Genomic DNA, 25,567 nt, shown 5'->3' with positions numbered 1-25,567 from the left:
CAATATTCTAGTATAGTTGTTTTGCAGATATACACCATCATTATTGGAGCAGACAGAAGTCCAAACTCTGACAAGGTGTGATAGGTCACATAAAGGCACATCAGAAAGCTATCACAAACTCAGAATGCCTACAGTTTAAGAGGTTGTATACATTCATTCATTACTCTTTAATAGGACCATCACAATTAACAGAAAGCTAATTCTGTAATTAACAACAAGCTGAAACACAAGGCAATGCTGGTACTTCTCAACAGTGGCAACAAAGGTTTAATTTGCTGCAGCTGCCTCTTAGAAGGGACATTTGTCGAGTGCAAACTTCTGAAATCAAATAAGCTTATAGTTTTGCCTTACGGATAATAAGTAAGTATGCTACTTATCTTACACTTTGGTTTTTTAAAGAAAGAAAAACATAATTTAGAGATTAAGGGAACTTACAGCAATTGATTTCATCTGATTTGTCTATACAGTCATGGTCACCATCACATACCCAATCAGCTGTTATACATCTCCCATCTCCACACTGATGATGTGTCACTGGATTACAATCTAAATAAAACCCAAATTTGAGGACAAAAGAAAGGATGATAAGTTACCATTTGTATAATTTATATTATTGATCAATTGTTCTATGCCTATAAGCTAATCATTCTTCCTAATGAGCCATTTTGCATTAGTAAATTACAATAAGATATTTTCTGTACCTGCAGATTTTTTTTTGCAGATGGTAGTTACATATGTTCTGAATTCTATTGCCTACATAGATAGTGATGCACTCATTCCTTATGTCAGGTGAACAGTTGTTTCTATTTGCAAATAAACAAGTTTCTAAGATTTGTTAAGCAGATTAAAAGATCTTCTGGCTTCCCATCTCATGGAATTATTTTCAGTTAGACCAACATTTTCAGCTGCCATCAGAGAAAACCATTCTCTATATTTATCTTTTCACTAAAGAAGTAAAAAAGAAAAAAAAAGTTTCTCAACTGCCCTATTTGGCATTTAATCAGAAACTATGCTTTTTGCATACCCTCAGAATTTTCCATAAGAATGATCTACAAAGAAACTATTCCAATCTTCATCTTACTCTTTCTACCCAAATGCTCCCACAAATAAAGAAAAGCATTCTGTTGAGCAGGCTGACTTTACACCAAAATAAATAGGAAGCACAGACATAGTCCAATCTGACAAATGTGCTATGAAACCTATTTATAGCCTCTACAAAAAGTTAGATCTTAAATTTTATATAGAAAAGACTGTCTCAAGATAGGAATGGTAGGAGTCAGATTAATGTTTAGAAAAGCCTTTAATCAAAGACAGTTTATGAAAAAAACACAAAACAACCAAAAGTGCCATACAGTTGTGAAAGATCTTAGAGTATGTTTAATTTAGAGAAGAAACGTAAAACAAATCTCAGAGAAAATTGTGCCTTGATTTTCAGGTTTGAAATTTTCTGTGCTTTTCCTTAGGAAAGCAAAAGGAAAAAAAGTAAGAAATAGTATTTTAGCTTTTAAAGAATTATTTTAGAGCATTTAATTTTTCTCAGGTGTAGTACCAGGAGCAAAAGTTAGAAAAAATAAGGCTTTCAAAGTTTTCCAATATTTACATGTGAAGATTATTCTTTTTTTTATGGCAAAACTTCATTTTTTTCCTATGAAAGTTAATCGTAGGTAGAAAGACAAATACAAGGAGGCATAACATATAATGTGGATTGAAAACAGAATTTGAAAGAAACAGAATTTGATCATCAAAACATACAAGTTCAGTATGAAAATTATGTAAAAACAGTTGAGCTATAAAACAGTTGGTATCACCACTGTGTAGCCTCTTATGGTTTGCTTTAATCTCAGTTAAATTCAGCCAAGTTAGCAAGAAAGCAACCATAGCATCTTGAATTAGTTTAAAACAAACTGCAAATCTTTCTTCAAAATATTTCTTCAAAATACCACTACCTTCAAAATTTGGATTAACCCAGAACTCTCCTTTAAACCTTTTCAAATTGCATATAGAATTTGTGAGCTGTTTTTCCTTTGCCCAAGAAGAGTAACAGCAGGGTACGCTACTCTTTTAGCAATTTAAGGAAAATGATTGATGGCTTAAGCAATACTGCTATCTTAAAGATTTGAGAAAAGCATAAAACTTTAATTTACCACAGTTCTGTTCATCACTAAGGTCTCCACAGTCATCATATCCATCACAAACAAAGGTATAATTTAGGCATTTTCCCGTGTTACAATGAAATAGATCATGACTGCAGTCTACAAAACAAATTTTTGCAAAATGTTAACATGACATTGGAATATTCATATAAACTATGAACACTCGACTGTATAGACTATAACAAGATTACCTAAAGATACCCTACAATTTACAGGTCTGCATTAATACTCAATGTGTACCAGTTTATTAGAATCTAATATGGAAGAACAAGAAAAAACAAAAGCAATTTCTATTCCGTTCCTTCCAATTGCGTTTTTGATCAATACCATGAGAAGAAAGTGCTCTGGTTACACATATGGACCAAAATGTTTAATTAATTTATACACATAACGTTCTTGAGAAAAGTTGTGGGTTTCATCGGCTAGATTACTAGGACAGTCTGGAGCACCTCATGTGGCTATTAGGTGGAGCTGAAGCTTCTAACAGCAAAATTAAGATCCCTAGACCGTGCTTTTGAGCCTGCCTTTGATCTTACAATGGTTTCAAATGAGCTTTATGCTTTATGCAGTTTTTACCTCAGAATTTGGCCTGATGCTGTCTCATCAAGAAATTCTTAGCACTGTCAGCCCTAAGTGGGTTTAACCTTTCTTTCCATGGCTGAGGTCTTCAGTAAAGCCCTGACAAATTATCTGTGAGAATATCCAAAATGCTTGAACAATATCAGGTGTGACAGAAACATGGAATCTATGTTGTAGTTAGGAAAGGGGGGAGAAGAGAAAACAGGGCTGGTGGTGTCTGGTCCCATTAGTAAGTAATAACTCTTGATCACAAACACACAGTTGGTAACTGGGTGACCTAGTTTCACTGCCTTCCTCTAGGCTTTTCCTTCACATCCAACTTTTCCAGGGAGAATGCCAGGATATAGAACAGCTGGGTGGACAATCCCTCCTTCCTGTTGAAGCTATGCCACTGGAACCAAGGAAGTTCTTTGTGCCCTTTCTTACCGCGATACGTGGGCATTTTAAATGAGCTCCTCCTTGGACAACATACAGAAAGAGCTCCAAGAGCAGGGACTGGAACACGAGTCTCTCCCCTCAGCTGAGATGCTCAACCACTAAACAACAGAATCATGCTACCCCTTGCTTCTCTCCTCTTGGCATGTGACTCCTGTGTTCATGATTGCATAGTGGTCCCACTTTGAAAGAAGGATGTCCAAGTACATTACACACTGAAAGGTGCAGCACTCTCCTAGAAGGTGCAGTGGGGTTTTTATCCCTCCCGATCAATGTCAGCCAAATGTTCCACCTCCTAGATGAGTGCACCAACTTTAAGTTTCTCAAGGCTTTACCAACCTCAACTCTAGAACTTGAACGTGAATAACTTCTTCCCCTTCCCCCACAGAAGTACTCATGCTTTCTACAAGTTTCACATCATCTTAGAAAGCCCAAACAGAATTTATAGCACAATGTGGACAACGCTTCAGGACATAAAGTAAAATAATATGGCTGAGCCATGAACTTTGTAGTCAATAGTTAATTTAGCTTTAAAAGAACAAGAGGCATGAAACAGTAAATACCAAAACCCACAAAATAATAAAAATATTTAAGTTCTAGTTTCATGTAAGCAGAACAATAGCTGAGCGTAAAATTCTAAACTTTACTTGTTTTGAGTATGCAGCAGGGTGAAGTACTCTGGCAACCTTTATCCTTATTGATCAGTTTGTAACTCTTGACAGTGTCTGTGCTTCCATTGCTCCTCAGGCAAATGAAACAAAGCTGTCTTTTCTATGTTATTTTCTCTGGGTAAGTTTACTGTTTAATTTCCATCCAAACCCCCATTCCTGTTTACATTCATACGTCTCTAGCTGCAGCAGTGTCCTTTAGGGTATGACAGGTCTCAGGCCCGCACAGACAGGGTAAACAAAAAGAATACAAACTTCCTTGCAAGGAAATAAGAGTCACTAGATGAAAATCTAACAGTCTTAACCTACATTTTCTTCAAGATATAGGCAATAATATATAGCATAGGGTAGCTAATTATTTCTATCAGAGTAAGATGGGCACTTGGCAGCTGCCATTTGTAAAAGGCTCAACTTAAATTTGTTAATGATGGGACAAGCCCTGTTTTCATAAAATTAAATACAAATTCCTATTCTATACTCCACTAAACACAAATAAAGCCTGGTCAATCTTTTGCATTCAGCAATCCTTTGATCTCTGTTCATGCATACCCTGTTTTCACCACTTCACTGCTGCATCATGTGTCCTTCTGACCATGAATCACCTCAGCCCAACACTCAGAGGTGATTTTAGGAGTCCTACATTTTAAAGATGTATGTTTAAAGATATATGTTGAGACTCAATGTAAAATTCTTCCAATTCTAGAAGTAAATAAGACCTCAGTTCAACAAGATATTCTATTCTGGAGTGTGGCATGCAGTGGCACATATGTGTAAACATTTTTTTAAATTTTGTTTTATTACTAAAATGATCTTCATCTTGTTCACTCTGTGAAAGAGAAGTATGACTGAGAAAGGCGTATGAGGAGGAAGAGGAAGTGAGTGTATGTATTAGGGAAGTGTGTAAGCACAGCCAGAGAGAAAAAAGCCTGTTGCATTTGGTATGCTTCATGTAAAACTTGCTCATCAGGACCCTTCTGACAGTTCCAAGTTTTGGCACTGATAATTTATGCATTTGTAGATCAGCTTTACAGCTTCTTTCCTGTTCATATTCCTATGTGATAGCTGGCTGAGCTGAATTCTGATTCCTCAGCTGGTACCTTCCATTGCACAAAGTCACAGAGTAAATGGTATAAGCAACATGATGAAATCCTAAGTATCAGTTTTCGGCTGCAGTTGTGTAAAAAAGCGACACTGCTAAGTAAATTAAACTATACTTTCAAAAAGAGGGATGGGTTCTGCTAAAGCCTAACTATTGCCTGCATACTTATTATGGCCCATCAAAGGGAAGAAGAGAAAAATGCATGTCAAGAGCCAGGAATAGAAAAGCAATTGCATCATGTGATCAATTTCTTGATGAAGAATCCTGAAAGGAGATTCTAGGAAGAACTATTAATATGGAAAAGATTAAAACCAGAGACTTCTGCATTTCATAATGTATATCATTTTCAACGTTAAAACTAAGGAGGCACAGCTGTAAGATTCACTCATGAAACTTTAGACATCTACCATCTACATCAATTAGTTTCTAACGCACATATCCCATCTAAATTATCCGCTTAAAATCAGACAAATCATGCATCAGCAGTGTCTGTTTCTCTCAGTTGAGTATCCATACAGCCAGTTTAGACATTTAGCTCAGATAGTCACCTGCACAGGGACAGACCACTCCCTCCCTAATGTATGTAACTTCATAACTAAAAACCAGAGACATCTCTGCAAGCTGGTAGCACCTAAAACAAATATAAGAAGTCCTGTATTTTGGGATTGCAGATGGGGGAAACTTCTACAGGAACTTGGGCATCCCAGGAGAATGCCTCTGTATACATTTTTTTTTTTTTTTACCTGGAATTATGAACCAAATCCAATTGAGCAGTACCTTTAAGACCAAAGGTACTGAGGTGAATGGGCTTCCTCTCATCACCTCAACCTGCCATCGAAGGAGCTGACCACAACATTACAAGCACAAACCAATGCACCCACCACATTACTGGAATTGGCACTGAAGCAGCAGACAAGCAAGCTGCTCTGCTATTACTGCAGCTGTCTTGTCTTTAACAAAAATAGAGGAGGAAATGTAGAGATGGATAAAAGAAATACTGAGACTAGTATGAATTAAATATGAAAGGAAAAATGTATGTGCACGAAAGCATCAGAAGCAAGAGCAGAACAAGATCTAAAGGAATGCTATATGTTAACTGCTACAGAGCACTGTAAGCATGACTTTAAATGATCAGGCAGCAAGAAGATGAATAACAACCTGACCTAAAGATAAGGAAACAAGAATCACAGATTCATTTAGGTTGGAAAAAGTCCTTAAGATCATCCACTCCAACTGTTAACCTAACACTGCCAAGTCCACCACTAAACCATGTCCCTAGGCACCATATCTATACATCTTTTAAATACCTCCAGGAATGGGGACTTAACCACTTCCCTGGACAGCCTGTTCCAATGCCTGACAACCCTTTCAGTAAAGAAATTTCTCCTAATGTCCAATCCAAACCTCTCCTGCCACAGCTTGAGGCCATTTCCTCTTGTCCTATCACTAGTCACTTGACAGAAGAGACCAGCACCCACCTCACTGCAACCTCCTTTCAGATGGTTCTAGAGAGCAATAAGGTCTCCCCTCAGCCTCCTCTTCTTCAGGCTAAACAGCCCCAGTTCCTCAGCTGCTCCTCATAAGACTTGTGCTCCAGGCCCCTCACCAACTTGGTTGCCCTTCTCTGGACACGCTCCAGCACCTCAATGTCTTTCTTGTACTGAGGGGCCTAAAACTGAACACAGGACTCGAGGGGCGGCCTCACCAGTGCCGAGTACAGGGGAACAACCACCTCCCTGCTCCTGCTGGCCACACTATTTCTGATACAGGCCAGGATGCCGTTGGCCTTCTTGGCCACCTGGGCACGCTGCTGGCTCATATCCAGCCGGCTGTCAACCAGCACGCCCAGGTCTTCCTCTGCTGGGCAGCTTTCCAGCCACTCCTCCCCAAGCCTGTAGCGCTGCATGGGGATGTTGTGACCCAAGTGCAGGACCTGGCACTTGGCCTTGTTGAACCTCGTACAGTTGGCCTCAGCCCATTGATCCAGCTTGTCCAGATCCCTCTGCAGAGCCTTCCTACCCTCAAGCAGATCAACACTCCCACTCTACTTGGTGTCATGTGCAAACTTACTGAGGGTGCACTTGATCCTGAAGATCAAGAACAACCCTGGAGATACAAGGAAAGCAAAAAACCGAAAGTCTCAGGAATATTTTCCAAAAAATATTCAATCTCTAAGAATGTAAAATGCTTGTCAGAAGAGTAAATCATCACTGCCAACCCAAAAGAAGCCAAGACATTATAGGGACACAAAAGCCAGTGCTTTTCATTGTGAAAAACAGGTGATTCTGGCCAGACCACTTGTGTACACACTAGGGGTGAGACAATTAAATCAATGAGTGCAAGTGAGTGAAATAAGTTTTGTTTAGGATACATACGGCCTTTCTTCTCAATGAGGTCACCATTAAGTTTTGTTACATTAATTTCCTACAGAAACAATGATTAATTTGAATGGTTTGATTTTTAAACAAAACATAAAGTTAAATCATATATACTAGGCTGTTGTACATACTATATCACAATTTGTGAAGTTCAAAAAGCTTACTGGAATTATTTAGCAGCAGTTTCACCTTCCCCATTCTCATATCAGGAAATGTAATAGTAGTCACGCTTAGGTCACAAATAAGAAATGTTTAAATCCAAATTTAAAAAACACAAGAATATTTTAATTAAAATTGTAAAGCATACTTTAGCAACATTCAGAAGCCCTGACAGAATTAAATCTGCTCACAGATGTCAACTGCAGCAAGACAAGCTTCTGTTGGTACATCGATGATAAAAGGAAGACCAGGGAAAATGTGGGCCCTCTCCTGAAGGGAACAGGAGATCTCGTTATCCAGGTAACGAGTTTTTTGCCTCAGTCTTCACCAGCAACTGCTCCAGCCACACCACCTGAATCGCAGAAGGCAAAGGCAGGGACTGGGAGAATGAAGAACCACCCACTGTAGGAGAAGAGCAGGTTCAAGACCCTCTAAGGAACCTGAAGGTGCACAAGTCCATGCGACCTGATGAGATGCATCTGCAGGTACTGAGGGAACTGGTGGCTGAAGTTGCTAAGACACTATCCATCACGTTTGAGAAGTTGTGGCAGTCCAGTGAAGTTCCCACTGACTGGAAAATGAGAAATATAACCCCCATTTTTAAAAAGGGAAAGAAGGAAGACCCAGGGAACTACAGGCCAGTCAGTCTCACCTCTGTGCCTGGCAAGATCATGAAGTGGATCCTCCTGGATCACTAAGGCAGATGGAAAAAAGGGAAGTGATTGGTGACAGCCAACATGGCTTCACTAAGGGCAAATCGTGCCTGACAAATTTGGTGGCCTTCTACTATGGGGTTACAGTGTTGGTGGATAAGGGAAGAGCAACTGACGTCATCTACCTGGACTTGTGCAAAGCATTTGACACTGTCCTGCACAACATCCTTGTCTCTAAATTGGACAGACATGGATTTGAGTGGATAAGGAATTGCCTAGATGGTCGCACTCAAGAGAGTTGCAGTCAACAGTTCGATGTCCAAGTGGAGACCAGTGACAAGTGGCATTCCTCAGGGGCAGGTATGGGGACTGGCACTGTTTAACATCTTTGTCCGTGACATGGACAGTGGGATTGAGTGCACCCTCAGCAAGTTTGCCGACAACACCAAGCTGTGTGGTGTGGTTGACGCACTGGAGGGAAGAGATGCCATCCAGAGGGACCTTGACAGGCTTGAGAGGTGGGCCCCTGCAAACCTCATGAAATTCAACAAGGCCAAGTGCAAGGTCCTGCATATGGGTTGGGGCAATCCCAAGCACAAATACAGGCTGGGCAATAAGTGGATTGAGAGCAGCCCTGAGCAGAAGGACTTGAGGGTGTTGGTTGATGAGAAGCTCAACATGACCCGGCAATACGTGTTTGCAGCCCAGAAAGCCAACCATATCCTGGGCCACATCAAAAGAAGCGTGACCAGCAGGTCAAGGGAGGTGATCCTCCCCCTCTACTTTGCTCCTGTGAGACCCCACCTGGAACATTGCGTTCAGCTCTGGGGCCCGCAACATAAGAAGGACATGGACCTGTTGAAGCAAGTCCAGAGGAGGGCCATGAAGCTGATCACAGGTCTGGAGCACCTCTCCTATGAGGACAGGCTGAGACAGTTGGCGTTGTTCAGCCTGGAGAAGAGAAAGCTCCAGGGAGACCTTATTGCAGCCTTCCAGTACCTAAAAGGGCCTACAAGAAAGCCGGAGAGGGACTTTTTAGTAGGGCCTGTAGTGACAGGACAAGGGGTAATGGTTTCAAACTGGAAGAGGGTAGATTTAGATGAAATACAAGGAAGAAATTTTTCACTGTGAGGGTGGTGAGGCTCTGGAACAAGTTGCCCAGAGAGGGTGTGGATGCCCCACCCCTGGAAGCATTCAAGGACAGGTTGGATGGGGCTTTGAGCAACCTGGTCTAATGGAAGGTGTCCCTGCCCATGGCAGGGCGGTTGGAACCAGATGATCTGTAAGTTCCCTTCCAACCCAAACCATTCTATGATTCTATGCTTCTTCCCGATATGGTTTTCCAAAATCCTTAATTTCTTTTTAATGCATCCAATTACACTGGCAAGCTTCAGTCTTTTGAATCTAAATCTGTCAAATACCCTTACAAAGATACAATTAATTACACTTTACAGAACCCTGTTTCGAAATTCTATAAAGTGCTTTAACTATCTAGATGAAAAAATATGCTGTCTTTTAGCTTTCTGAAGCTTTAAGTGCCACTGCCTAGACACACTGAGGACTAATTTCATTCTCAGAGTCACAGAATAGTTGACATTGAAAGGGACCTCTGGAGGTCATGTGGTCCAACCCCACTGCTCAAGCAGGGCCACCTAGAGCCAGTTACCCAGGACTGTGTCAAGAAAGCTTTTGAGTATCTCTATGAATGGAGTCTCCACAAACCCCCTGGGCAACCTGTGCCAGTGCTTGGTTACCCTCACAGTAAAAAAGAAAAAAAAAGTTTCCTGGTGATCAGGAGGAACCTCCAATGTTTCAGTTTGTGCGCATTGACTCTTGTTCTGTCACTGGGCACTAAGGAGTCTCCATCTTCTTTACACCCTCCCTTTCAGGCATTTACATACATTGGTAAGATGCAACCTCAGCCTTCTCTAGGCTAAATAGCTCCAGCTTTCTCAGCCTTTCCTCATAGGACAGATGCCCCAGTCCCTTAAACATCTTCACAGCCCTTCACTGGACTCTCTCCATCATGTCAGGTCTTTCTGGTACTGAAGAGCCCAGAACTGGTCACAGTACTCCAGGTGTGGCCTCACTAGTACTGAGTAGAAGGGAAGGATACTTTTTCTAATGCAGCCCAAGATACCATTAGCCTTCTTTGTGGCAAGGGCACGTTGCTGGCTCATGTTCAACTTGGTGTCCACCAGGAACCCCAGTCCCTTTTCTGCCAAGCTGCTTTCCAGCTGGGTGGCCCCCAGCATATATTGGTGCATGGGGTTGTTCCTTCCTAGGTGCAGGACTTTGCACTTCTCCTTGTTGAACTTCATGAGGCTCCTGTCAGCCCATTTCTCCCGCCTGTTGAGGTCCCTCTGGATGGCAGCATGACCCTCTGGTGTGACAGCCACTCCTCCCAGTTTGGTGTCATCAGCAAACTTGCTGAGGGTACAGTCTGCCCCATCATCCAGGTCATTAATGAAGATGTTGAATGCATTTGGACCCAGTATTGACCCTGGGGTACACTGCTAGTTAATGGTCTTCAGGCTTCGTGCCTCCGATTGCCACTGTATGGGCCCAACCATTCATCCAGTTTTCATTCCAACTCAATTTTCAATCCATCTTACAAACATATATCAGAATGAAATGAATTACTGTGACTCCAATACAGTGTACAGCTGAGAGAAATCTATTTCTCCCCCAAAAATTAATTATTGGCACCATTATTGTCATCCCTGAGAAACTTATCTGTTTGCATGCAGTTCTAGGTTATGTTACAGCTTTTACAGAGTAGAGTAGGCAGAGTGAGAATTCAATAAGTAGCGAACCTAAAGCATATCAGAGACTGAAACAAAGCTGGAAAGGGCTGGAAACAGAACATATGGGCAGGGCTCCACTGTGATAAAAACAACTTCCCAAGGATAAAAGAACACAGAACAGAATTTGCTGAGAAGAAGAAAGTTCCTGAGTTGACTGAAAACAAGCTCAAAGACCCAATCTTCAAGGCACAGTCGGCAAAGGCAGTCTTCCTTTTAAATCCTTTTCATTTCTATTCTGCCTTATCAAGTTTCTTTCCATTTTCTCTTCTAAAAGATTAATTTTTACTTTTACATTCTAATAAAACTTGGCCTTTTGAGTTCAAAAGCCTTTTAATCTCACTTGGGAAGTAACTAATGAAAAGATTCTCCTCAGAGCTCCAACTCATGGAGATTGTGAAGAGTCTCATGTGGTGTCTTCACAAGACTCCAGCAGTAGAAATACTTGCCTTTCTGTGTAATTTTTGCTCCTAAACAATCTACTGCTACATAAGTTTGTTTGCTAGAATACAGAGTCCAAATAATTTTCTCCATCTATATTGCCCACACTCTTTGTTTATGATTCTCATGCAGAGAAAACAGCTCTCCAGCAGTCAATGGAGCAGAAATTAGATTAGAAGTGAGCCATATGTTTATACCTAGTTATCCTCTTCAATGCATTAATGCTGTTAACTCTAAGCTAAATCTGCTGCTATTGTTTCATATACTTCATTCCCACCATCCTCTAGGTTAAAAACAAAAATTTGAAATAAATTTTGCACTAGATAAAACTTTCCTATAAGCAAATATAGTTTAGACTTACTAAGAAGGGAACAACTTTTCCATGTGTTGTTCTGGGTCCCATTAAACACTGCAAAGCTATGTGTAAGCACTAGTAGTCGGAATTCAGTTTATACAAAATAGAACAAAGCATAAAAAATCAGATTTTTATTTTCTTTCTCAAATATTGGTAAATATTGCCAAATAATTAATAATTAAATGGTGAATAGCAACTACATTTTTTGGAGTACTGAATATTTTCATTATTATGAAAATGTCAGTCCCTGTGAAAGTTAGCACTGAACTACCTTGAAACTGAACTGAAACACCTTATGAATGAGACTAGGATAAGACTTAAATTTGATAACATATACCTTGATCAAAGGAGAATTATTTTAAGAATTAAAAAAATCAATAATTTCTTAGATGTAATTATGAATTCATTATAATATTATAACCTTTAGTTATCTATAATGATCACTACAGGAATAAGGCAGAATCTTCAAACTACTCATACACTTAAAACTCATTTACATTGGCTGGGCATAAAGAAAATATATTTTTAGGGTTAATCGTCATTTTTGCCATTTATTTTTCATTAATGAAAGTTTAGTACTTTTGCTTTTTTCTCAACAGAAGAAACCTCTCCATTCCAATGAGATTAAGAACATAGCTGCCCTCACACATGGCTGTGGCCTTTGTCAGAAAAGGGGACATGAACTGATAGGATCCCCAAAGGTCTCTTTTTTGTAGCACTCTGAAGAGGGAAGGTAATAAAAACCAAACCAAATATCCCAAACTGATGCACCTGTAAAAAAGTGTGTTTAACTTAAACCAGGAATAAAAACACTGCTGTGCAAACCCCATAATTTTAGGGTCATTACTTGGCAATAAAAATGACTAGTACAAGGTAAGAGTAAGGTTGCCCTCAGTGTCTTAATGGTGTATTTCCATGCCATAATACTAAGTTTTGGTAAAAATGTTCCTCTAATCATGGTCAGTCACTGAGGTGAGCTGCTCTGGCCTGCTCTGGAGCCAGCCCGATCCGTAGCAGAGCTGCAGATCTTGGTGCGCAGGGATGCTTCCTGAGGCAGGGAAACACCAGGGGAGCGGAGAGACCCACTAGGGGCCAGCAGCTTTCGCAGAAGATGCTGACTGAGGCTTGGGCATTGCCAGAGGAACCGCAGCCATCCCCACACCTATAAAGAGCAGCCTAAGGAGCATGAGCGACCAGAGCGTGGTGCAGCAGTTTGCACGGCAGTGTGTCATCACCCTACCAGCTCAAGAGGTGAGCTCAGTTGGCAGTCATCACCCTCTCAGAAGGAGCTTAGCTACAGCATCCACCTGGCAGAAAGCTACATCCTATGCCCTCATCAGAATGGATGTGGCAACCCAGAGCTCCCATGAAAACATGCAGCCATCCAGGTCTCAGGCTGCCGCCTGTGCCAGAGCCTTTCACTGGTGACAGATGGCAGTAGTGAGAACAGTTGTGTGAGGTGTAACCAAGTGGACGATCTGCTCAGCTTGGTGGCGGAGCTACAAGAAGGAGTAGAAAGTTTAAGGAGCATCAGGGAGTCTGAGAAAGAGACAGACTGATGGAACCATGCTCTGTCCTCCCTGAGACAGAAACAAGAACAGCCACCAGAAAAAAACCATGATCAAGGGGATCCTGTATCCCCCCCTCACCAGGCAGAAGGCAGTAGCTTAAAGGAAAGGAGTGAATGGAGGCAAGTCCACACTCAGGGTGGCAGGCGAACCCTCTCCTTGCCCACCTTGCCTTCCCACGTGCCTCTGTACAACAGGTATGAGGCTCTGGATGTGGAAGGCCAGTCAATGGATGATGTGGATGATGGTCGATCTACACCAGAGGTATTGCCAAGGTCAGAAAGGCCTACCCTCTGTATCACAACCACCTCCACGAGGCAGAAAAGACAGGTTATAGTTGCAGGTGACTGCCTTCTGAGGGCAACAAAAGGTCCAATGTGCCAGACAGACCCTCCTCTTACAGAAGTCACCTGCCTCCCTGGGGCCCGGGTTAAGGACATCCCTAGGAAACTTCCTAGCCTGGCATGGACCTCAGACTATTACCCATTATTGCTTTTCCATGTGAGTGGCGATGAAGCTGCAATGTGTAGTCCAAGGCCAATCAAAAGAGACTTTAGGGCCTTGGGATGGTTGGTAAGGGAATCTGGACCACAGGTAATTATTTCCTCTATCCTTCCATTGGAGGCAGCAACACTGGAAGAAATAGATGGACCCAGTCTAATACATGGCTCCATGGCTGCTGTGACTGTCACAATTTCAGGTTTTTCGATAACGGGATGGTTTACATGGCAACAGGCCTCCTGGCATCAGATGGGATTCACCTTTCTCAAAGGGGAAAGAGGGTCTTTGCTCACAAGCTAGCAGGGCTCACTGACAGAGCTTTAAACTAGACTTGAAGGGGGTGGGGGGTAATATCAGGCTTGCCCATGACAAGCTGTGGGAAAACACACCAAGGTTAGAGGGATGGGGTGCCAGCAAGGGCCCTCAGCCTGCTGCTCTGAGATGTGCTAGGTACACTGAAGCATACTTGGAAGTCTTACAGAGATGAGCCAGGGGCTCCTGAAGTAATAGCAGTCAACAGTGGAACACGAGTGAAATACCTCAAAGGAATTAAGGTGCGTGCCTCCAAGAAGGTGACACAGCCAACACCCCAGCTGAAGTGCCTCTGCACCAACACATGCAGCATGGACAACAAACAGGAGGGGTGGGCCACCATGCTGCTAGAAAGCTGCAGCCTAGTTGCCATTACTGAAGCTTGGTGGACGAATCCCATGACTGGAGTGCAGCTATTGATGGCTACAGGCTGTTCAGAAGGGACAGGGGAAGAAGGAGGGGTGGAAGGGCTTCCCTCTACATCAAGAAATGGATAGATTGTGAAGAGTTGTCTTTGAAGAATAGCCAAGAGCACGTTGAAAGCTTCCGGATAAGAATTAAGAGACCGAGGCAACAAAGGGAACCTGGTAGTTGGTGTCTACTACAGCCTGTCTGATCAAGGGGAGCCTATTGATGAAGCCTTCTTACTCCAGCTACAGGAGGCATCACGCTCACAGGCAGTCATCCTGCTGGGGGACTTCAACCACCCTGACATCTGCTGGAAAAGTAGCACAGTGAGCTATAGGCAATCCGGGAGACCCCTGGAGTGCACTGAAGATAACTTCTTAAGCCAGGTAATAGACAGCCCTACCAGAGGGGATGTGGTACTGGACCTGATGGTCACGAACACAAGTGAGCTAATCAGTGATGTCAAGATTGGAGGCAGCCTGGTCTGCAGTGATCATACACTGGTGGAGTTTGCAGTTCTGAGGGATGTGGGACAGGCAAAGAGTAAAGTCAGGACCCTGAATTTTAGGAAAGTAAAATTCCAGCTCTTCAAGGAGTTAGTCAATGGGACCCCCTGGGAAACTGCCCTCAGAGACAAGGGAGCACAACAGAGCTGGCAGATATTTATGGATGCCTTCTATAGACCGCAAGAGATCTCGATCCCCAGATGTAAGAAATCAGGAAAGGATGGCAAGAAACCGGCATGGATGAGTCAAGACCTGCTGGTCATATTAAAGGGCAAGAAGGAAATGCACAGGCAGTGGAAGCAGGGACAGGTATCCTGGGAAGAGTATAGGGACACTGCCTGGTTGTGTAGGGATGGGGTCAGGAAGGCCAAGGTGCAGCTGGAGCTGAACTTGGCAAGGGACACAAAGAATAATAAGAAGGGCTTCTATAGATGTATCAGTCAGAAAAGGAAGGTCAAAGAAAGCATACCGCCCAATGAACACAACTGACAAACTGGTAACAACAGACAAGGAGAAGGCTGAGGTACTCAACAATTGGTTTTGCCTCCGTCTTCACTGGCAACCTCTCTTCCCACATCTCTCGAGTGGATGGATGACAAGACAGGGACTGGGGAAGCTAAGTCCCTCCCACTGTAAGACAAGATGATGTTCATGACCACCTGAGGAACCTGAACATATCTAAGTATATGGGACCTGATGAGATGCATCCCAGATTCCTCAGGGAACTGGCTGATGTAGTTGCCAAGCCATTGTCCATGATATTTGAAAAGTCATGGCAGTCAGGTGATGTCCCCCGTGACTGGAGAAAGGGAAACATCACACCCATTTTTAAAAAGGGTATAAAGGAGGACCCTGGGGACTACTGACCTGTCAGCCTCACCTCTGTGCCTGGGAAGATCATGGAACAGACCCTCTTAGAATCTATGCTAAGGCACATGGAGGACAATGAGGTGATTTGAGACAGCCATCATGGCTTCACCAAGGGCAAGTCTTGCCTGAGCAACCTAGTGGCCTTCTGTGATGGAGTGACTACATCGGTGGACAAGGGAAGAGCTACAGGTGTCATCTATCTGGACTTCTGTAAGGCCTTTGACATAGTCCCCCCAACATTCTTCTCTCTAAATTGGAGAGATAGGGATTTGATGGAGGGACTGTTCGGTGCATGACAAATTGGTTGGATGATCATGAGGTTCAACAAGGCCAAGTGCAAGGTCCTGTACCTGGGTTGGTGTATCAATACAGGCTGGGGATTGAGAACAGCCCAGAGGAGAAGGACTTGGGGGTACTGGTGGATGAAAAGTGGGACATGAGCTGGCAATGTGTGTTTGCAGCCCAGAAAGCCGACCATATCCTGGGCTGCATCAAAAGATGGCCAGCAGGTCAAGGGAGGTAATTCTCCCCCTCTGCTCTGGTGAGACCCCCACCTGGAGTACTGTGTCTGGCTCTGGAGTCCTTGGTACAGGAAAGACATGGACCTGTTGGAGCAAGTCCAGAGGAGGGCCACAAAAATGATCAGAGGAGATGGAACACCTCTATGAGGAATGGCTGAGAGAGTTGGGGTTGTTCAGCCTGGAGAAGAGAAGGCTCCAGAGAAACCTTACTGCAGTCTTCCAGTACCTAAAGGGGGCTTATAAGAAAGATGGCGACAGACTTTTTAGTAGGGTCTGTAGTGATCAGACAAGGGGTAATGGTTTTAAACTAGAAGAGGGTAGATTCAGACTAGATATAAAGAAGACACTTTTTGTGATGAGGGTGATGAAACACTGGAACAGGTTGCCCAGAGAAGTGGTAGATGCCCTATCCCTGGAAACATTCAAGGTCAGGCTGGACAGGGCTCTGAGCAACCTGATCTAGCTGAAGACGTCCCTGTTCATTGCAGGGAGATTGGAACTAGATGACCTGTAAAGGTCCCTTCCAACCCAAACTATTCTATGATTCTATGAGGTGACTTAAGAATTTGAGAGGGGCAAGGACTGCAGGAAACACAGCATCTTTTGTCAGACAAGCTTTCAGGCAAATAAGTCCTCCTTCAGTTTTCTATTTGTGCTGTGTAACTCAAGAAGGTCTTATTTGACCTCCACCCCCTCTCCCCAACTCTTACCAAGTACCCTAATAAAATACATCCTCTGCCTATAAACTCTGTATCATTTAACAGACAGGCTTTCTTTCAAAGGTAATCTTAACTCATAAAATTTATAATGCTTGTTTTTTCAAGACATGCAATATTTTTATTCTTATATTACTAATTTCTTCTTCTCCCATTTCTAATGGAACTTGAGAGCCATAGTCTCATAGGCATTTTTAAATTTTTTAGCTTACATTAAAAACTGAAGTTAACACTGACAGGAAAAATTCAAAGATAAAAACATACAATACTTTTTAGGTAACAGAAATTATATCAACCTCCATTAAATAAATTGTAGGCTATTAAAGGAAAAGCAAGCTCTAGTCTCACTCATATTGAGACCAGGAGGAAATTGCAACCATCATTTATTCCTTGGAGTATCCCAGATAAAATCTATCATCAACTTCCTTAAAAGCAGCTTTGTGCATCTTGGAATGCCCAGGCTCTTAAATCACTAATAAGAACAAATCTTTTGAGGTGAGTCTAAACTGCACAGTTTGGAACTCAACTCCAGGTCTGACATTTTCCAAAGTCTGAATGCACAGCACTGTTTTGTGGCATCATGTCCTACCTTAGTTCCTATTTAGCCATTGTTCCACATTTTCCTTTTTTCTTTCTTTTTTTTTTTCCTTTTCATTGTTTTCCTACTGTACATTTGCTCAGCTTTTCTAAAGGTATTAGTAGTCCAGGGATGTTTTTGCCAACAAAGAAAAACACATAGGGACTCTAAAGATATACACTAGCACAGAGAAATAAATAAGAAATTAAGATATTAAGCATGTATATTCATTTTTCTTTTCTACTGCACCATATACTGGGATTTATTTAAATAAACCACATCCAGGGTTGAGGCCAAGAGAACTTTCTAAACAGATTGTTGTACATTTGCTGTAAAATCAATGCCAAGGACTAGGAAAAAGATACAACTAATAGTCTTCAGCTTATTACCAGAAGTGCTCTTCTGATGCATGTTATTGTTTTTTTTTAAAAAAAAAATGCCCCCACATGGCTCCTTGCAAAAATCTTAGAATCTGCTTCCAGGCATAAAATTTGATAGATCAAAAACACATGTTGTGGCCAGAGTGAGCAAGGGTAAACACATTCAATGGCAACTGCGGGAGTCCACATGTCAATATACACAAATACTATGAAAAGCTCCTATTCTGTACCAATAGCCTTCTTTATTTTTTAGGTTTCCCTGAAAAGATTCAGTGCTTCAATGGAACACTGCAAGGTTTAAGAAACTTACTGCAATGGACCTCATCACTCCAATCATCACAGTCATTGTAGCCATTACACTGCAGTTTCCCTGGGATGCAGATCCCACTGGCACACAAGAAACTCTCCTCTCCTCCGCACAGTGCTGGAAAAGAGAAAAAAAAGAAAGAATGCATGTTAAACTTTTCAGCCTAAGAAGAAATAAGCAGAAATGAAAGATAGTTAGAACAATGAGTCTTCACTGACGCAGTTAAGTAACAAACCCCAAATTAATCAAACTCAAGCAAGTACAAACTGGGATTTTCATCTGAATTAATCAGTGAGCTTCAATCTGCCATTACCTCTAAAAAGCAGGTGTACAGAGTAACTGTTAAAAACTGACCTTAGGATAGGATTAAACAAGCTCTCTTTTTCTCCATTAAATAGATGCATCAGATTAAATATCCAACTAAAGTTACAATAAATGGATCTTCCCAGCCTAGGTGTTGAGGAGAAGACTACCAGGTCGCGACTTAACAGTTTCACAGCACAAACACCTTTCTAGAGAGGACGGATTCCTCAAACATTCTTGTAACTCCCTGAACACCAGAAGACAGTAATCATTGCTATTTGATATATGGGGAATTGAGGTACCTAAAGAGACCAAAAAAAGCCCTAGAGCTTTAGGTATCCCATCGGAGATACCTTGCAGGGCCATTATGTTCAGAGTGAGGGAACTCGTAACACCTTCCCATTCAAGTCCTTCAAGGCACTTACAATTTAGAGATGCAGATCACCATTAATTTGTTTACACCTTAGTCCATGCAATTGTTTTGGGTTTGTGTGGTGGGGTTTTGATAGTGGGGGAGGGGGCTACAGGGGTGGCTCCTGTGAGAAACTGCCAGAAGCTTCCCCAGCTCCAAGTTGGACCCACCTCTGGCCAAGGCTGAGACCATCAGTGATGGTGGTAGTGCCTCTGGGAGAACAGATTTAAGAAGGGGAACTGGCAGTGAGTAGCGGGAGTGGAATGTGAGAGGAACCCCTCTGCAGACACCGAGGTCAGTGAGGAAGGAGGAGGGGATGCCCCTGCAGCCCGTGGTGAGGCAGCAGGCTGTGTCCCCCAGCCCATGGAGGGGAGCGGAGGAGCATATGCCCACCTGCAGCCGGGAGAGAGGAGCCCACGCCGGAGCAGGTGAATACCCCCCAAGATGGCCGTGACTCCATGGGAAAGCCCACACTGGAGCAGGCTGTGCCTGAGGGACTGCAGCCCATGGGAAGGGACCCACGCTGGAGCAGGGGACTAGTGAGGAGTCCTCCTCCCCCTGAGGAGGAAGGAGCAGCAGAGACAACTTGTGATGAACCGACCCCAACCCCCATTCCCTGTCCCCATGTGCCACTGATGGGGAGGAGAGGTAGAGAAAACCAGGAGTGGAGTTGAGCGAGAAAGGAGGGAGGGGTGGGAGAAGGTGTTTTAAGATTTGGGTTTACTTCCCATTATCCTTGCTTTGATTTGATTTGTAGTATATTAAATTGATTTTGGTTTTTTCCCCAAGTTGAGTCTGGTTTTTGTCCATGACTATAATTGGTGAGTGATACCTCCCTTGTCTCGATCCATGAGCCTTTTTTTATATTTTCTCCTCCTCATCCCACCGGGGGAGAGGGGGGGGGGGGGGGAGGGGTAGGAGTGAGCAAGCAGCTTTGTGAACAGCAATAGAGACCAAACTTCCAAGCCTTTGCTTTTAGAAAACACTGACTGAGAAAAATCCCTGTAAAGCATACGGACAGGGAAAGATATCAAGTGAAAATTACATGGGGATGCCAAGTAAAGATGTCAAGCAGAAAAGCAAATATTCAGTACAGAACCTGGTTATTGGTTTGGGGTTTTGTTTTTTTGTTTGTTTGGTTTTTTTTCAAAAACCACCGTTAACAGTCAGGCTACTCAACAAAGCTAAACAAAACAGAAAGTTCCACCTCCAGTAAAGCATCAGCAAAAAAAACCAGTAACTTTACTTTAAGCATATATATCTGAAATGAGAAACAGCTTTCAGAGATCGAGGAGAAAAATCCTGTCACTTTGCCACTGTAAAGTTATTAAATGTATCCATGTGTAAGAACAGCAAGTTCAAAGAATAAAATCTCATGAAAGTTCAAAATTCTACTCATAGAAATTCCACTGTAATTCAAACTTTGTATCCAAGTTTGCCAAAAACAATAAAGATCTCTAATTGTAGCTTTCAAACTTTACCACAATGCAAATCACAGGTATGAAAAAACATCAGTTTCAGCAGCAGCAGCTATAGAATCTCTTCCTCCATTAACATCATTTTGCACCTGATCACAACATAGCTCCCTATTTCTCATTTTAAAATGCCTAAATTTGTAAAAAAAATGAGCTACTTGCAAAAATTCCATACGTGATCTTATTTGTTGAAGATTAGCTGATTTGTAAAAGCACTATGAAGCAATGCCATAAAAAAAAAAGCCTAGGCAAGGCAAGATGTTCTTATGGAATAAGGAATCTTTTAGGTTTTCCAGAGATAAAGGTTCTCTTCCCAGTTCTGCTGCAAACTATTTGCATCACCTTGGACAATTCAGGCAATCTGTGCCTTAGCTTTATACCTATAAAAAGATGAAAAAACTTCTCTGTTTTCTTGGGCTCTTTGATGAGAAAAATCATTAGCCTCAGTACTACAAAGTTAATGCTGCAGGAGTCTTATGAACTTATTTTCACACCAGTGAGTTGACAGTCAAGATTTCCCACAGGAATTGAATTTTGGGATACATTAGGATAGCTCTCAGAGTAACATCACTGAATGCAAGAAGGTCAAGAGGAAAACCTGAAAGATAAATCTCAATGGAAACAATACCATTTTTGAGATAGAACAATCCCATTTAAAACTGCCATGTAGGGAATACCCCATTTTAAAAGATCTCAACAGGCAGTCATGAAAAGACTATATTACACCTGTTAAATCTGCCCTTTAATGTGCCCACAAAAAATATCATCATCATCATTTCTGCTATCAGCCCTTCTCTATAGCAACATGATATTCTTCACAATTTGCCAAACCACTAGGTGCACAGTGGATGCTGTGATGTACCACTGACACCGGACATGCCTAAACATGCCGAGTGTGTTTTTCAAAAATGACAAATAGCTCCAGCTTGCACTGACTGCAAGTGCAATTAATCATCCAGATTTCCAATTTTATCTGTGGTCCTGGCATCGCAGTCCTTTCTATTGCTCTATGGCAATGGATACACACACACACACACACTCTCAGCACCTTCATTATTACTCTCAATTTTTGGCAGCAGAGGATTATTTGTTTTTCAACATTATTTACATGCTTTTCCAAGCCTGAAATATTATTTTATCATCCCCAACAAACAGGGCAATCTTAATCAAGTGACACACACCCCCTTGTATGAAAAACATGTTTGTAATAAAAACTTATGTGAATAATTTCAAAATCTTTTCTATTACATTCCCAGGTGTGCTCTCCACTTGGGCAGCACATGATCTTGATTTTCCAATAAAAACATTATTTTACAGTTGTGTAATGGGGCCATGGTTATTGCAGTGAAAGCTGCCTATGGAATATATTTTAACGAAGGTTTCTAACTTTACAGAAAGGTGCCCAAAATACATAAGGGACTTTAAAATAAAATTTTTCAACTAGTGTGTGCCATTTAATGTTTATGACTCTTAATCAGAAGCCAGGCAGGGCAAAACCACCAGTGCCATCCTTTTGCACATCCCTATAATGTGCTCCTCAGGAGGTCCCTCACTACTCACCGTGTGGTTGGACATGTTTCCTAACTTCTAATTGAAGAGTTGCAGCCTCACCTCTATTCTATCATTTTTGGAAGGGTATCACAAACAGCAAAAAATATGCTAGTCTTAATAGCAACATAAGATTAGATAGCATTCACATTCTCATTTTACAGGGGAAAAAAATGAGGCACAGAGATATTAAGGTGAAAATTATGAATAACAATGAATACTAACTTCAATTGCCCAATCTAAGACATGTCAGTATGTGATTTTTTTTTTTTTCTGGAGAGTAAAGACTCTGATTTTATTTTACATGTTCAAAGAATAATTCCTGTTACCGTTACTTGTAGCTGCAAGAGCATACTCCAATTGCAAATAAATCCCAGCTATACAAATGAAGAGTCCAGTTAATTGGAAGTATACAAAGAACAGTTGAGAAAATTTTGATTCCACTGCTTTGCCCAACATTACACATGGTCTCTGCAATAGTGACACAGAAAGAATCTCATTCTATATTAAAACATCACTTTTTTTTATCATGAGCTGATCTTTTTGTTTCTCCACTTTCCCTGCCTTACGCACTGCACTTTCCAATTGCTACAATCAGTAAAGCCTACAGGGGGCCCTAGAAACAATAGCCTTCCTCAGTATGGGCTCTAGTTCCCTGTAGACCAGTGTTTATCCCACAGATGATGACATAAGGTAAAACCAGAATATGATAACATAATCAAAAGATTGTAATTCATCATACAAGAAAGGCTGTTTGAGGTTGGAAGGCAACTTTAACTGACTTGGAAATCTTACATTCTTCTAACTTGGGCTTTTATGCAACTCCCTGCGTGTTCAAAGAAGAAAACAGCATAAATAGATCAAAAAGAACCATTAAAGGAACCATCTTGATTTGCTTACAGATCTCCACCAGTACAGATCTTCACTGGTACTAAGACAGCAACAGTAACAGACTTCTGTCTCAATATGCCAATTTGGCCTGGGAGAACAAAGGTAAAAAAACAAAGGATATTTATCTGACCATTCTTCCTACAGATCAGAAGTGCAAAGGTCCTGGAGTCCCATATTAATTTCTGATCTGTGAGAAAAAGTGTGTTCAAACACTTATAAATCATTCTGACTCTCCCTTCCTAATACATCTCATATCCTATTCTGCTCCTATCCATTCTGATTTCCATCCTAATCCCCTTCTCCATTTCTTCTTACTTAAAGTGAGCATCTTCCTATTTAACTTGTATGTTATATGCAAACAAGAGGAAGAATGAAATCAGTTTTCCTTCTCTCAGTTTTAGCACCCAGCAGTAGTCAGAAGGAATTTTAAGAAAAATTTATCTCACCTCTTGCAGTCTTCTGATAGGTGATGACTGGATGTGTTTGGTCCAGTCAGTGCAGTGTTCAGGGCAAGGAGAGCACACACACTGTGAACAGTATCTCCAATGAATGTAATTTCTGCTTTCTACTGAGCTTGCGCAAGAAGTTTTCAGAAGGTTGACAATTTGATCATACCTCCAAAGATCAGATTTTAATGGAAACTATAAAAGCCTTGTCTTATGCTGTAAAACAAGCACTTTTGTTGAATGTTAAGTTTCAATATTTGATCTGAAACCTAGAGGACTTAGATATGCAACCATTTATAAGACTTTCTTCAACACAGGTGAACAGTTGCATACTCAGAAATGCTGAGACTGTTTGAAACAAAGCAGAAGAAGAAGAAATAAAGCCTAAAATAGATGTCTGAAGTAAAAAAATTATGGACCATTCCACTCAAATTTGCCAAAATTATAAAAAATTGTAAAGGTGTTATTATAAAGGAATGTGCTGGGAAATGTTAATTACTGATACCTCTGTCAATAATTCATACATTTATTAATATAATTATGCAAATATTCACACACCCAGACTCCTGAAGAAGAAACAGTGTTATGTAAAAAGAACCAAAAGAAAATGGAAGCAATCCTTGCTGATAGAGAAACTTGCTTGGTTTAAACCTTCCCTAGAAAGGTTTATAGTCTGGAAAAGCTTCCAAAATCCCTGACTAAACACCACTGGTGGCAAAAAATGCTTGATTTTACCTGCATCTGGTGTACTATCAAAAGTGTCTCTGAGGAGCCAAGACCATTTATGTGCTGTACTCCCCAGCTAGATGATTGGAATGCCATCTATGGAAGATGATGCAGGCACATCCCTGGAAAGCATAGCACGTCCCCCAGATAGCACAGACTGAAATAAACATTATTCGACGGTCCTCAAGATTGGTGTCTGGTTGCATTTCAAGGTATAGCAACAGATAAAGCACTGTATATCTGTGAAAACAACCACGAAAAGTGCTGCTAATTTTTTTTTCCGAAGTGAAAAGGAGGCAACATTCACTGTCTAATGCTATGAAAGAACTAGGCGGTATCAAATAAAATTGCCTTTAAAACAATCAAAAGGTGGTACTCTTCATACAATGCATAGATAAGCTGTAACACTTTGCAACAGGATACACGGATGCTAAAATGTACATAGATCCATGAAACAAAGGGACACATCAATAGAATAAAAACCTATGGTGGGTCACAAATTACAGAAAAGTCCTTGAATCTCAAACAGATGGAAAATGCAGGAGTATTTTGGAAAAGTATTGCCACATAGTCTTGCCCTGTTCTCCTATTCTTCTCTGAGCATCTGATTTTGGCAGCTTTTGGAGTTAGCATTACAAGATAGATGGACTTTTTGTCTGACTCAATACAGTCACAATAGCACAGCAGGACACAGAGGAATCCTTGTATTCTCTTGCCTGCAAATTTTCATCACCTGCTCCCTATACCCTATGTACCCTGCGGTACAATGTATGCATCTTGTAGCTGTCAATTCTAGAAAGTTTTGATACTAGGATCACGATCACAGAATTGGGAAAGTTGGCAACTCCTTCCCCCCAGGAAACTGTCCATTTCTGTATGTCCTTATGAAGCAAAACCCTAATGGGAAAAAGAACACAAAAGACCTTTCTCTTCCACTCAAGTGAAGTGGTCTAAAAAGGCCACATAGGAAACTCCAAGCTGGAAAAGAAACAGGCAAAGAACAAGAAGGCAGGCAGAGATAAACGGTGGGGGAGGCAGAATGGGAGAATAAACAAATCAAAGGACATAATAAAATATAATGTCCTAATGCAAGGTCAACAGAAGTAAAGAACAAGTGCTTGGGGGAAACAGTTTTTTCAACTGTGAATGTTCCCTTACATGAAACACTACCACAATCCTGAAAAACATTTTGTCCTCCTCAAAAAATTATTCCACTATGGCTGTTTTTGCAGCTGGTCAGTATCAATGTTATTCATACATAGATCATCTCTCTCTTCTTTTCACTGCATTAAGTGAATGCAAGGGCACAAAAGAAAGATAATGTCTTTCTGATTTTAAAAGCTTTTTCTCAAATAAATACTGTATTGGATGTGTAT

The 25,567-nt window shown here is 41.4% G+C and overlaps 1 protein-coding gene across 1 annotated transcript in view; it reads right to left on the bottom strand.

Annotated features, from left to right (window-relative positions):
* CORIN (corin, serine peptidase) overlaps window positions 1–25,567 on the bottom strand; it is a 168,674-nt gene that overhangs the window by 54,072 nt on the left and 89,035 nt on the right. The window contains exons 6-8 of the mRNA XM_049793730.1: window positions 18,394–18,507; window positions 2,145–2,252; window positions 436–546 (exon numbers count right to left, since the gene is read on the bottom strand). Coding sequence (XP_049649687.1) covers window positions 436–546; window positions 2,145–2,252; window positions 18,394–18,507 — 333 coding nt within the window. The remainder of the gene's footprint in view (window positions 1–435; window positions 547–2,144; window positions 2,253–18,393; window positions 18,508–25,567) is intronic.

This window comes from Accipiter gentilis, chromosome 3 (assembly GCF_929443795.1).
Source record: "Accipiter gentilis chromosome 3, bAccGen1.1, whole genome shotgun sequence".
In the NCBI taxonomy this organism is placed as follows: Eukaryota; Metazoa; Chordata; class Aves; order Accipitriformes; family Accipitridae; genus Astur; species Astur gentilis.
Note: the sequence above shows the minus strand (reverse complement) of the source record. Positions and strands in the feature narration are given on the sequence as shown.